This window comes from Otolemur garnettii, unplaced genomic scaffold (genome assembly GCF_000181295.1).
Source record: "Otolemur garnettii isolate 467f Iridium unplaced genomic scaffold, OtoGar3 scaffold00162, whole genome shotgun sequence".
Taxonomy (NCBI): domain Eukaryota; kingdom Metazoa; phylum Chordata; class Mammalia; order Primates; family Galagidae; genus Otolemur; species Otolemur garnettii.
Window position 1 is genome coordinate 1,119,447 of NW_003852557.1, and position 15,018 is coordinate 1,134,464.

General features: G+C 42.1%; 1 protein-coding gene across 1 annotated transcript in view; it reads right to left on the minus strand.

The window, feature by feature from the left end:
* Window positions 1–15,018, minus strand: part of CA10 (carbonic anhydrase 10) — a 505,702-nt gene that overhangs the window by 282,647 nt on the left and 208,037 nt on the right. The window contains exon 3 of the mRNA XM_003800022.2: window positions 8,198–8,340. Within this exon, the coding sequence (XP_003800070.1) occupies window positions 8,198–8,340 (143 nt within the window). The remainder of the gene's footprint in view (window positions 1–8,197; window positions 8,341–15,018) is intronic.

Below are 15,018 nucleotides of genomic sequence, written 5' to 3' on the forward strand. Positions count from 1 at the left end.
AAGAGATTAGGAAGAGTTTCACGGAAGAAACAGCACTGGAGTTCCAGAGGCTGAAAAGGTACGGATTGGGGATCCTGAGGCAGGTGCAGTAAAGGGTTTACTGTGGCCAAAGCACAGATCACAGAGAAAGGCGAGATGTATTTGGATAAGAAAAAAGTTTTATAATCTCACTGGGAGCAAAAGGTATACACAAAGTCTGAGAGGGCTAACTCTCCGGGAAGAAGACGGAGGGCTGTGAACGCCAGGCTGGGGCAGTCATGCCTGATTTTAAAGGTAAGGAGGAGTTTTGCTACTTCACATCTACGTCACGGGAAATGTGGAAATGGTCATGTAGAGACACCTGTCGCTCTGCATTGAATGTCTTCTGTTTGTCCCTTCACCTCCCTGCTCAGTGGCTTGGTGGCCGGCTTACAAGGACTGAACCTACAGGCTCCCTTGCTCTCTGACTTCTACCCAAAGGAGCCTGGCAGAAAGGGGGAGGAAGGGCCGTCAGGTCTTTGGTCCTTTGCTCTATCCCACAGGGTTGCACCGAGCCGCTTCCCTCAGCTAAAGGTCAGGCATTCCTGTGCATCACTGTCTGTCTCCAGCCACTCCCTCTCCTGAGCCCTCAGGGCTGTGGGGTTATAAATGTCCTCGCTATGAAAGTCTAGCTCACAGGTGTTCCATGTCCCCTGCAGAGACTCTCTCCCTGATATAAACTCCAGGTATTTGGAAATCAGAAGGAAATTGATGACCACAGTCAGTAGGAACACCAGCACCTCTCCCTGAGAACCCGTATTCTTGGCATCTACTGAGCAAACTTCACAAAAGAAACCTGAAGTGACAGGGGAGGGCTGCTTCTGTGAGATAAGTGAGTTGAGTCCCTGGTCTACCCAAGATCAGTCCCCTCTTTCTTTTTTACATCTTCCCTCTCCAACTGTGCCCCTAGGCTGCCGTCAATTATTTCCAGCACCTGCCCCTTCTAGGAGGTTTCAGATCCTGAAGGTTCCACCTTCTCCCAGGGACTGGCTTGATCCCCCAAACTTGTATCTGATAGTCTTAAACATTTGTCACTAGAGAAATGCAAGTCAAAACCACCATGAGATACCACTTTGCAAACATTAGGATGGCTATCATAAAAATTAAAATAAAAACATCCCCCCCCCCAAACCAAATGTTGGCAAGGATGTGAGAAATTAGAATCTCTCTGTATTGCTGATGAGGATATAAAATGGTGGAGCCGCCATGGGCAAAATAGCATGGCAGTTTCTAAAAAAAATTAAACATAGAGTTACCATATGATCCAGCAATTCCACTCCTGTACACGCAGAGGAACTGAAAGCAAGGACTCGTAAATTGTACACCAGGGGAAAAGGTAGAAACCACCCCAAATATGGCATGTACATTCAGTTTTAAAAGGAACAAAATTCTCACACGGGCTACAATATGAATGGACCTTGGAAATGTTATGCTGAGCAAAATGAGCCACTCACGAAATGGAGGGATAGTATATATGTTTCTATTTCTACGAGTGACATGGTGCCAGAAAATTCATAAGATGCAGAATGCAAGACAGAGATCAGCAGGGGCCAGGAGAGGAAATGGGGAGTTAGTGTTTAATGGGCACAGAGTTTCAATTTGGGGTGAGGAGGAAGTTACAAAAATGGATAGCGGTGATGGTTGTGCAACATTGTAAATGTCACCGAACTCTATACTTTAAAATGGTTACAATGGTAAAAGAAAAAAAAGTCTGTCAAATATTCTGCAGTCTCAGGACCTATCTGAAGCAACATCAGTAGTTTAGAATTTCTAGAAACAAGGCGACAACAGCCAGGGATTAGGTTAAAGCAGGTGGCCGGGAAGTGATCTGAGCCACCTTCTGAGGGCGCTACCGTGAACAGAAGCTGCTGTGAATCTGTGATTAGATTCATTTATATATTTTTCCTGGTTTTCCAAAAACAAGGATATTTCATGCTATAACTTTATGAAAAAATCAAAAAAAATTTTTATTTTTGAGACAGAGCCTCAAGCTGTCCCACTGGGTAGAGTGCTGTGGCACCACAACTCACAGCAACCTCCAACTCCTGGGCTCAAGCGAGTCTACTGCCTCAGCCTCCCAGGTAGCTGGGACCACAATGCCCGGCTATTTTTTGGTTGCAGCCATCATTGTTGTTTGGTGGGCCTGGGCTGGATTCAAACCCACCACTTAGCCACTTGAGCCACAGGCGCCAAGCCACATCAAAAAGTTTTAATGATGCTTTGTTGATATGTGATGGCTAGTAAACTACTAAAACATTTAAGTTTACATCTATTCTCTTAGTTTCCTTTTCCTAATGCAACATATTACCACAAATTAAGTGGCTTAAATCAACTCAAATTTATTATCTTATGTCTGTGGGAAGTCAGAAAGCCAGAATCAGTTTTGCTGGACTAAGTCAGGATCTTAGCAGCTGCGTTCCTTCTGGGTGTGGTGGGGCCGAGTCCATGTCTCCACCGCAGTGGGGTAGCGCCCAGCATCCCTTTGATCTCTGCTTCCATCCTCGTATCTCCTTTCTGTGACTCTTCCACCTACCCTGTGATTACAGCAGGTCTATCTGGATAACCCAGGATGACCTTCCAACTTTAAGATCCTATATTTATTCCCATCTTCTAGTTACCTTTTGACAAGTAAGATTCAATACACATCTACAGGTGCTGGGGATTAGAACGTGGGCATTGCAAGCTGGGGGTGTTATTTTACCCCCCACATTTACCAACCCCTACTATATTTTTGCCTGAAATCAAGAGATAAGCTAAAAAAAATCTATTATTTTTTAACCTATTAAATTAAACCTGTTGTAGCAAATCCAGGAACTTAAGAAAAAAAAAATCAATATTACCCTTAATCCCAGTCTCTTTTCTACATATATCATGGAAAATTTTTAAATAAAATTAGGATCCTTAAGTGAATCACTTCAGATCCTATCTTTTACATGTATCCTGGACAACCGCCTTGTCATGAACTACCGAGATCTGTTTATTCAAAGACTGAAGAGAGGAGGAAGGATGCCAGAACTGATTTTTAGTTAACTTGGTAGAATCAATTGAGTTTAGACTCAGTTTTAATGTATTTTTTCCCCTCTTAGATATTTTAGGTCACCAGAGAGCCATATCCCCCTGTGAAAGCGAAACTCCCTCTCAACTCTTCAACTTGTAACACCTTCCTGTGTCACATGCTCCAGGGAGATGGCTGTACCCCCGAATGACCAAGTGAGTTTATCCATATTTCATTTTAGGGTAACTCTCTCGCTCTATATTTTTATTTTCAAATTACCAAGAAGCTCAACTTACATAAACAGCAAATTAAAATTAAGACCCAAATATGCTACATATCCTCACTTTAGTCTAAGAAAATAAAGTCAAAATGTTTGTAAATTTGTACAAATTCAGTGGCTAATAAGAGTCTCAATCTTAAAAACAGTGAGACACTTAGTATAAATCTGTATTTATATCATAATTCAATTTCCCATATGTTGTTTAAATAATCTGAAATTACGAAGAAAGAATAATTTACCCTATTTTTATTTTTGAATTGATTTAGTAGCTTTATCTAGAATGGATTAGTTAGCTCTAAATTATTTAGCAGTTAGAAATTTAATGGAGATTGGTTCCAAGGTGGTATTATTCTATCCACAGGCTACCCAACTGTAAGCAATTGTTAATTTGTAAGCATACAATATTGGGTTGACTGTCACGGGTTCAGTATCCCTTAACCAAAATGCTTGAGACCAAAAGTGTTTCAGATTTAGGATTTTTATCAATTTTTTTTTCTTTTTGATGGAAGCTTGGGGTTTGCCTTATTTCAACATGGTAGGAACAGTTGGTGGCCTTTGATTGGCCAACACCCCCTATCTGGTACAAGAGGAGGTTATGGTCTGTTTACACATCCAGTTTGGTCAGAGTTCACTATGAATGGAGAAACCTTTAGGCCAAATACATAAGTAGGCAGCTTTAGACTAAACTTAATGTAACAATTCACACCTTGAGGTTGACCAGAACTTTAGGTTTTGATGTCGCTCCCTTACATTGTACATGTACTTAATTTAGTCTCAAATCTTACTGGGATATAGCAAGGCAGTGGGTTTTGTAAGTTGGGAACACAGACTTCAGGTTACTTTGTTATAAAGGTTAGAGCCACGATTCAAGCCATTCTAATGGATAAGGGGATTTGCTTTCTAGGGATAAAAATGTTTTAGAACCAGACAGAGGTGGTAGTTGCACAAACTTGTAAATGTACTCACTGCCATTGGATCATTCATTTTCCTATGCTTGAACTTAGCCAAAAGGCCAGGAAGCGATAGGATTATTCACTTCAAAATGGTTTATTGTATAGGGTAGGAATTTTATCTCAGTAGATTATCTGAAAAAAGAGCTACTTGAAATGGAGCGTGAGTGATGGGTAGTATCGCCGAGGCAGTGTGGCAAGTGGAAATCACTGCATAAGCCAATACACAGAGGAAGGGCACTGCATGTGGCAGCCACAGTGAGGAACAGCGGGGGGCAGGTGTGCCACTACACAGCCTCCATAGGTAACATCTCAAATAAACCCATCAGCTGAGCCAGTGAAGGGACGTCATCCCCATCTGAGGACCAGCCAGACACATTCTGCTATGGGGTGGACGGCTTCTCTTGTCCCCCAGAAAAACGATGACTGCACATATGGGCCCGTTGATATTTCTAGGTCTGGTTTATCTCCCCCCTCAGCAAAACTGAAGGAACTTAGCTTGTTTTCACTTTGAACTTGATAAAGCCCCACAGGAGAAAGCAAATTCATGTAATATTGTTTTAAAGATAGGAGATTGTTGTTTTGGACTGAGCTGGGTCCAGTAGGCCCCAAAAGGCCATACTGCACAAAAATAGAGTCACTCCTGCTAAATGGGGGGTAATCAAGCTGAAACTCAGAGGAAGAAGATAGAGTCCCCCAACAGATGTTTATTTTTTCCTCTCTGATGAAAATAAGAGATTCCAGCATGAACAGGTCCCTTTGGCTCAAATTTTTGATATTTACACATATGGAATAAAATATTTTGCAGATAGGATCTGAGTTTAAACACAAAATTCACTGGTGTTCCATGTACACCTTACACATGCACACATACTCTGAAGGTAATTTTACACAGTTTTTAAAATAATTTAGGACATGTAACAAAGTTTTGACTATGTTATAACTTTGACACATCTCTTGAAGTCAGGTGTGAAATTTTCCAGTTGTGACCTTCTGACAGTTCTCAAAAAGTTTTGGATTTTGGAGCATTTCACATTTCAGATGTTTGAATGAGAGATGATCAACATGTATTTTGGATTTTGTCCTTAGGAACTCTATATTTCATAAACAGATAAATATTTTTTTTCTAGCCAACTAAACAAACAACAACAAATACTGGTTAAAAACTACCATGAAAATAAGAAATTTTAAAGGTGAAAGAAAGTCCCTTTTAAAATAAAAAAGGAATATTTTCTATTATATCCAGGACTCGGTACATTTGACCCTCATCTAACTATTCGTATTCCTTATTATTCTTGTGTTGAGGTTGAATTTTAACCCTAGTCTATGCTAAGGAAAGTCCTCATTCCATCATTGGAGCACTATGTCAGGTCAAATATGTTCAAACAAAAGCAGGAACACAGTCAGGAGCTGCAGGAGAGTGTCACAGTTTTGTGCATAAGATACATTTAAATGCCAGAAGGAATAATGGTCACGGATGAATATGTGACATAAAACATATAATTACCAGAGTGCATTTAACCTACTGCCATGCAGCTGAACTCCTCTTTCAAAATGTGGCACCTAACCCAAATTCCCCCAAACCGCCTCCTCCTACAGGGTAGTTGTTAAACCTTTGGAGTGGGATATGTCTTTAAGGTAAAACTAAATTCAGAGTAGTGGTTTGAATCTTCGCTTCTAAAATAAGCTCCCGATTCACGAAACATCACCTTTAAAAAGCTCATAACCGTGCTCTTGATGGTGTCCATCAAGTTCAGGCATTTCCTCACAGGTTGGTTTCTCCTAGTGCCATTCATCACTTAGTTTCCAGTTTTCACAAACACAAAGAACCATCCTACAGTTCTTAGCTCCTCAAACTGCTGACAGCACCCTTCATGCCAGATATAAATATTTACACCACCAAAAGTCAATGTTTCCAAAATTCCAAACTTCAGTGCCTTTGAAAATTGATTTGGATAAGGGATACTTTACTGAATTGAATTGGAAGGATAAAATATCACTTGTCCAAAACAAACAAACAAACAACCCAAATCATAAAACATGGGAGTGACTTTTGACACCAGCCTATCTCCTAGTCTCTTCTTTTTTAATAAATTTTAGGGACAAGTTGTTATGACCGTTTTTCTTTCACATCTACATTTTTAGATAAGGAAAGTCCTTGTTCCATCATCAGAGCACAATGTCAGGTCAAATATGCTCAAACAAAAGCAGGAACACAGTCTGGAGCTGCAGTAGAGTGTCACAGTTTTAAAGTGTTAAGGAATGAAAAGTGAAATGTATTGAGATATTGTTTGTCTTACTTTGCCAGCTTTTCTGTACCATTTCCAATGTATGCTTTACCCAAGATCCTTCAAGGGCTGGTCATCATTCTTAGATGAAGACCCAGCTTCTTTAACACTATCTAAGGATCTGTCCTCTCCTGTCCTTGTCACCCTCCTCTACCTGCCACCCCATCTGCTGTTTGGGGGCTTAGGCCTGCTGGTCACTTTTCAGGTGATTTCTGGAACTCAAAACCTCATTTGGTCTTGAGTGTTTTTGTTTGTTGGTTGGTTTGTTTCTCTCTCTCTTTTTTTCTTCTTCTGGCACTTGTCTCTTTCCTTAGAAAGCAATTATCCCCTCCAGCTCCCTCTCCGAGAAAGAGAGGATGATTGACTATTAAGTCAAAACTGCACCTTTCCCTTCTTAAATCCTGGCCAGAGAACTCACACATGTTCATGACTTTAAATAAATGATTTACCTTTTTAGAGAGAAGTGTCCCTAGAAACCATGCCAAGTACCTCTTAGGGTTTATAAAACTGTAAATGGCAAAGAGGGTAACTTAGTTTTCTACAGAATAAGAGCAATAAAACAGATGACCTACATCGAGCCTTTCCACAATAATGCTTCTTAAATCATATTTTAAACACACAGATAGTACATAACTAAATGACCTGTCCCATGCAATGCTTCTGAAAACCTGCCTGGTGACCCGAGTCAAAGTCATTAACAATTTTTTGTTGAGTCGTTATTTATTTATTTATTTTTACCCTTATCACTGTTAACCTAGTAGAAGAAAATATATTCTAATATATTACAAGGGGAAAAAAATTAACTTATAAACGTCATAGTAAGTTTAGTGAGTAGATTGCATGAGAGGAAGAGAGAGCAGAGCCCAGTGAGTCCCACCCTGGAGAGTCGGCTGCCAGCAGTAACAAAAGTGATCTGTAATTTTTTAACCTCGATTTTTTGCACAAATGATTTTCCATTCCTCTTGAGTTCACAGCAGCTAAATCACCTTCAAACACAATTTTCTGCACGTGTTTTTTCCCCTACCTTTAACGACCCACTCAACAGTAAAATGTAGCCAAGGAGATATAAACCAGCCCAAGAAATGCTAGATTCCAGCCTAGAGAAGACGCTATGGGAGGAGAAGCACATGCTGGGGGTGGGGCGGAAAGAAGGGATTTAGGTCGGAGAATCTCAAAGCCCAGCTTAGCTTTCCTGTGCACCAGCTAGGATTCTTAGCTAGCAAGACGCCCCTAGGAAAATTATTGATTTTCTTATAAATCATCGAAGGTGATCTTTGTTTGTTTTTCCTCCTAAGATTTTAATTCTCCACTCCCCTCCACCTCCCAACACACACTTTGCTGAGGTTTAAAGAAGGCCATGTAGGCAGTTTCAGAGAGGAAGGATTTTCCCAGCATGATGTGTAGGGTGGAAATGGGTCTGTTTTGTAGCCTTCATGGGGGACTAGGGGTTAGGACCTCAGGCAGCCTCCAGGGCTGAGTAATTAGCAGCATGAGAATTTAACTAGGGAGAAAAAGCACACTTGACACTGGTATTTGTTGGCTGTAGGTCAGTGGTACCCCCATGCAGAAGGGCCAACTCATCACAGAGCTTCAGCCTTGAGGCTGAAGATTTCGAGGCAGCACTGCCCGGTCCTCGGCCCAGGATGGACGCTGGACGGCGGCTTACCTTCCTGCCCCCAGTGTTGATGCGAAGGGGCGTCAGAAAGGGGTCGAAGATCATGTGGCTGGTCTCTATGTTGACTGGCGACTGCCGTTTCCCTACGGAGCAAAGGTTCCAGGCTGAGTTCACCAATCCCCAGAAAGAAGGAACTGGAAACAAAAAGAAATGAAATGATAGAATCAGGCTGGGGAACCAGAGTAAAGGAGACATGTGTTAAATACTAAAGTGGTAAAATCAAAGAGAACCACCACGTTTCCACCCACGGAGATCCTAGAGTATTTCTCCAGCCCAACTCATGGTCAATTTCTCCAAGTGCTACATTCACAGTCTCCTACAGTGGGATTTTTCTTGTTTCAGGCTCCTCCATCCTGTGGCCTCTCTGACGAGTGCAGTCAGCCTTAAATCTTTAACGCTACCATCATCTTTCAAGCCACATCCTCTTTGCAGTATGTCTTAAGTACACCAAATCCTCGTATTTAGTAATTCCTGACTGATGCTCTTCTCTCCTGTCTGGCAAGAATGATGAGAAAATCAACCTTGTCCTACTTAGACGGGATTTGAATCTTTTCAAAGAAGGTATCATTCAAGGTGTTTTTCTGTGAGTTGTCAAGACCAAACTGAGGGAATGAATTATTTTCACGACCCCCAATCAACGCCAGACAGGAGCGTGGCAACTTGACTTTGTCTTTGTTCGGCGCGGCTCTGGGTCGTTAACCTAATGTACCGGCCGCTGAGACATGTGTGCACTTGATAGGCAGAAAAAAATGACGCTCAGTGCTGAGTGCAAACACCCAAAGGAAACTGTCTACCGCTGCTCAGTGTCACGTTAAAACACCCATTGGAGGAAATTTCTCTGGTAATTTCCTGTCCTATTTTCTTCTGTTCAAGAAAGTTAGCAGGGCCAGTTGGGGGAGAGCCGATCTCCTGGTTTTATGACAGTGAAGACCTGGAATTATACTTTCAGTCTTCTCCTTCCCTTCGCAGTAATTCCACCAAGGCCTCCACGTGTCCTCCAAATGACCTTAAGACTCTATGAAGCCGGAACATAGTCTTCTCAGCATCTCAGGAATGGAAGAAAAAGTATCCAAGGTACTCAGTTCTACTATGAAACCAGTATATAATCACCCACACTTCCATGTGAAAGAGATAACACAACTACAGCCCAAGATGAGAGGGGAGAAGTGGAGGGAGGATGGGGACAGGGAGGGTAATCGGTGGGACCACACCTATGGTGCCTTTTGCAAGGGTACTTGTCAAATCTATTAAGTGTAGAGTATAAATGTCTTAACACAACAATTAAGTAAGTGAGGTGAAGGCTATGTTAACCAGTTTGATGTAAGCATTCCAAAACTGTACATAAATCCAGCACATTGTACCCCATAAATGCATTAACGTATACAGATATGATTTAATAAAAAAACACTCTATGGCCATTTATTCATTCATCCACCCACGGTACATGCAGGGAACTCCTATCTTGGGTCCTGGCCTGCCTTGGGCTGAATTTCAAGGAAGGCAGTAATCATGAGAACCACTGACACGCCAGAGAGGTGAGGTTAGGTGGTGCATGTTATGAGCGGTGCTCAACCCTGCTGTGGTGGTGTGGAGTCAGGGAGTGATTCCTGGAGAAGATAAGCCTAACCACCGAGTCACAGCTCTTTTAAATGTCTGGAATTCAAATTTAATTAAATTCAAATTTAATACAGCCTTAAGTTCCTGCAGCCACCACCCTTGCACCCACCTGTAACATAGATGGAGAAAACTGAGGCCAGAGAGGAGCTGGGCAGACACTCATCACAGATACTCCATAAGAAACCCATAATTCACGAAAAGAATTAGGTTAGATGGTACATTGAGTCCCATCCAAATCCAAAATTCATTTTGGAGAGAAGTATGGAGAATCCGCAAAGAACTAAAAGTTGACCTTCTATTTGATCCTGCAATTCCATTACTAGCTATCTGCTCAGAAGAACAAAAAGCATTTTACCACAAAGACATTTGCACCAGAATGTGTATTGCACCTCAATTCATAATTGCCAAGTTGTGGAAGCAACCCAAATGCCCATCAACCCATGAATGCATCAACAAATTGTGGTATATGTATACCATGGAGTACTATTCAGCCATTAAAAAGATGGAGTTTTTTTTACATCTTTTACGTTTACATGGATGGAGCTGAAACACGATCTTCTAAGTATCACAAGAATAGAAAACTGAATATTCAATGTACTCCATGCTAATATGAAACAAATATATAAATTTACATGCTCATATGAACAATAAAACACAAATATAGTCTTCTACAGGAGTGGGGGAGCAGGGAGGGGGAAGAGGGCAGGGGAGGACGATTGGTGGAAGGCGGGAGGCATGTGGTGGAGTCTCACCTAACACGTACATTATGAGGATGGATAACACACCCCTTCAGTGAGGGGCTCTTTTACAAACGGAACTTTATCCTGGAAGTGAAAACAATGTGATCCAAAAATTTGTACCCTTCTATTAATTTGAAATAAAAAAGATGAAGCTTAAAGGAACAATAAAAGAAAATAATTCTACAACCTTCGTATTTGTTACAGGCAACTGTAATAGGAGTGGGAAGAGAGCTAAAAAATGTGTTTCTGGAATCCCAAGGCAAATACTTCCATATCAGAATGATGTGGGAATCTCACTGTGAAATATAACAAACACCTAGTGTGGTTTAATCTGTGCCAGTAAGCCGCTGGTGGCTCCATTCCCTTTACTTCAAGAAGTTTGAATTTAAGAATCATCATTGATGATTTTCAAAATGGCAGTAATAGCCAGACTTACAGAGGGAGAAAAGAGGAGGAAGAAGAGGAATGTGAAAATGTGTAGAAGCAACGTTGACAGGTACACCTGCTTCCTTGGCACTGGCATTTCTTTCATTCTTTCTTTTTTTTTTTTTGAGATAGTCTCACTATGTTACCCTTGGTGGAGTGTTGTGGTGTCACAGTTCACAGCAACCTCAAACTCTTGGGCTTAAGCGATTCTCTTGCCTTGGCCTCCCAAGTAACTGGGACTACAGGCGCCCACCACAAAACCCAGCTATTTTTTTTGTAGTTGTCACTGTTACTTAGCAGGCTGGGGCCAGGTTCAGACCCACCAGCCCCTGTCGATGTGGCCAGCGCCCTGACCACTGAGCTACAGGTGCCAAGCCAGGCACTGTCATTTCTTATCATTGCTTGAAATATGTTGTCACGACAAGGCTCTTAACATCTTTAGAAGGTACTCTGTCCTAGCAAAACTACAATATTTAGGAAAGTTCTTGCATTATGAATATACTCTCAAAAAGAAAAACTTCTGTCTTCTCTAAGTGTTTTTTAAAAAAATCACTGACTTAATCATGTTCTTATTCTTTAACCATTCCAAACTTACTATGAAAATAAAGCTTTCATCAGGTTCTGCCCTTATCTTTCTTTGCCAGTGTTGCCCGTGAAAAAGGCAAATGTGAGGATGCCAGAGTCATGGTCACGGCACTGCCACGAGTGAGCTGTGTGACCTTCGATAAATCACAAGAACAGCTGCGCTCGAAAGATGTTCACATCCTAATCCTCAAAACCTGTGAGGATGTGATCTTACATGGCAAAAGGGGTTTTGCAGATGTGATTGAGTTAAGTATAGATGAGAAGACTAGCCAGGATTATCTGAGGGAGGCCAATGTACCAGTAGTCCCCAAGTTACAAACATCTGCTTCACGTGCAACTCACACTTACAAAGAGGCTGTTACTGTAAGTGCCCGAGTTACCAACATCTGACTGACATGAGACTAGCACTTACAATTGGAGGTTATTACAGATAATAGGTAAATGTCCCTGTCCCAACTTATATACAAGTTCAACGTAAGAACAAATGTACAGAACCTCTCTTGTTTCTAACCTGGGGACTGCTTGTAATCACAAGAGCCTTCATAAGACAAAAGTAGGAGGGTCAGAGATACAAAGACACAAGGTTGAAAACAGGTCAGAGGGTAGAGAACACGCTTCTAGGTTGGAAGATGGAGGAAGGGGGAGTGAGCCAAGGGATCCAGGTGGCCTCTGCAAGCTCGAAGGGGCAAAGGCCATGGATTCCCACCTCGAGCCTCCAGAAGGACTGCAGGCCTGCTGATACTGTCACTTTAACCCCAGGAGAGTCATTTTGTTCTTTTGACCTCCAGAAATGTCAAATAAGAAATACATATTGTTTCCAGCCTTTTGCCTTTAAAGCTCTGTGAGATAATAACCTCTTTGACGATCAAGACATGCGTGATGTCTGGGGGGCCTTCCCTGGGAGGCAGCTGCGTGATAAACATACTTACAGCTGGTGAACGTTGCATTTCATCTACTCCCATGAAAATCATTAACAAAAATAATTCCGAGCCCATAAACGGACGGTAAGACTGTTATGCGGCATCGTGGGTGGGCCGCTGCTGCTGCGCCTTGCCAATAAACGTCGTGCCCCCACAGATCCCCCCAACAAAAACACAAACCACAAAAACTTTATGCAAACATCTGCCTTCCCTTTTATTGGGTGTGGAATTCTTTACGACAGACAGTTTTGGGGTTTTACATTCCCACTTCACTCTCAAGGCCTGTGTCTCTCATTCTAACCACCTGCTCAGCCAACTTAGAAATCGCCGAAAAACAGGCGTTTCTGCTTGGCTGTGTCCCTCCTTGGCCCCATCCCTGGATTGCTGACTTTAAATCAGTCATAAATTAATAGCCTTGCAGAGACAGAAGCTTCCATAGACATCACCTAATCTAAATACATACGTGAAATTAAGACTGCAGAGGCAGAGAGTGAAGTTCTCAACCCAAGGACACACAGCCAGGGAGCGGCAAGGAGGATTGAACAAGGACCACAATCCAGGTCTCAAGATTTCTGGTGTTACTGAGACTCCTCTGCTCTAAGCCCCTCCTCCCCAGTAGGCTCCACATATAAGTAAATTATTGTAGCCAAGAAATTTCAGAGTTAACTGTTGCCATGACCCCTGCAAGACTTCTCCTATCATTTCTCTTTTGGTAAATCAAGTGTAACATTAGCGCCTATTTCCTGGTTAAAATACATTGCAAAGGCAAAGGTTTACATCAAACTGCTTTGTAAGACAACTATCCCAAATACAGTTAGGATTTTAAAAGAGCCATGCAAACATGGGGTAAAGTAGACGGGATGGTCTGGGCGGTGAAAAGCCTTCAGGCCCAGTGAAGGAAGATATGTTTATGCTCCATGCGTGGGGTCCCAAACAGACCTGATGGGGATGGCTGTTCAGGAAGAGCTGCTCCAGGGAGACTGTCCTGGGGCCAGCTGGACTGGGCAGAGTTTTAGCTTAAAGAGGCATCACTGCTGTTAGAAGTGTTAAGTGTTGGGGCAACTTGCAGCGTTGAAACTAGTCAGAGACCTCAAATGTCAAAAGGATCAGAAATAGGTCTGAACATGTGATGTCATCTGGAAAAGCTTTAGGTTTTAGGACGAAGGTTGTGAAAACAGGAGCCCATGAAATGCCCATGTGTATCCAGGCCCGGGAGTGAGCTGGCTGACTATGTGCAGTGCCAGGGTGGGCATGCAAACCGAGGCTTCAAGATTCAGAGTGAGAAACTCTCCCTCTGGGCTTCTGTAGGACTCTTGGTTACCCGGGAGATCCTGGCACTTCACCATCCTCCATCGTGTCATCCGTCAGGTTTATGGACACCCCATGTCACCTCTCGAAGCAGAAGGGGGGTTGGTTATAAAATGCTATGGCCCTTCTCTTTCTCCAGAGAACCACTGTCGAATTCTTTTTCTTTTAGTGTTCATGGCTCTCCCAGTATATCAGATTTTTAAGCTTTTATTTTTTAAAGCATTGGTTATTGCGGATTATCCGCTGATGCTGTTGTCATTTTCTAGCTTGGTGGATACAACTTATTTTGGAAGGAAACATGTAAATAAAACAAAATTGAGTGAGAATTACTCTGATTAATGGACGAGTGTGAAAATCTTTGAATTTCATCATCCCTGGCATCCTCTTCACACACTCTTCCAATTTACATATAAACCAGAACACACAACACGCCTGAATATTTTTGCAAGTTAATTTTCACAGAGCCCAAACCCTGGAACTTCACTGTTGCATCACAGCTGTGTGTTATCTTGCCAAAATATTTCCCCAAAGCTGTACCGCCATCCTTACCTCAACTGCAAACCCAAACATCGCTTGGCTCTGAGTTCAGTGAGTTATATAAGATGCTCAGTGCCTGTGATTTCAACTGCTTAAATCGTGAGCATTGGCAAAATCTATCCTCTGATTATTCCAACTAGTGAAATAAAAATCTACCAGCTTAGTTTATTAACGCACCTTGGCAACTCCTGTGCAAAAACAAAAAAGTTACCACAAAAGAAGAGACCAGTAAGGGGAGCAAGGACTCCAGAGGAATCAAGTCTGATAGTGAGAGTTAAAACTTACCTTGATGACATTTTGGTCCTAGAGAAGGTCCTCCAAAGTCAGAGGATGCTTTTAGGCAATCTCCTATTCTTTTGTCCTGAGCCTGCAGAATTTGCTTTTGTGGGCAGGATGCTAGGCATTTGGAATTAATTTATACACCTTATGTGAATTTTCAAACTCCTATGAGAACTAGATAAATTCAATTCAAAAGCATTTACTGACAGCCTGTGATGTGCAGGGCATTAGGTTTGGTACTGAGGATCAATGTAGCACATGTCTGCCGAGGACCCCCTGCATGCCGGGCAGTGCCACCTGTGCTGGGTAGTCAGTGATGAATGAGACAGATATGGCCCCTGTTCTCATGAATCTTGCAGTCTAGTGGGAAACGTGGGAGAGAAAAAGTTTACCTATGTCT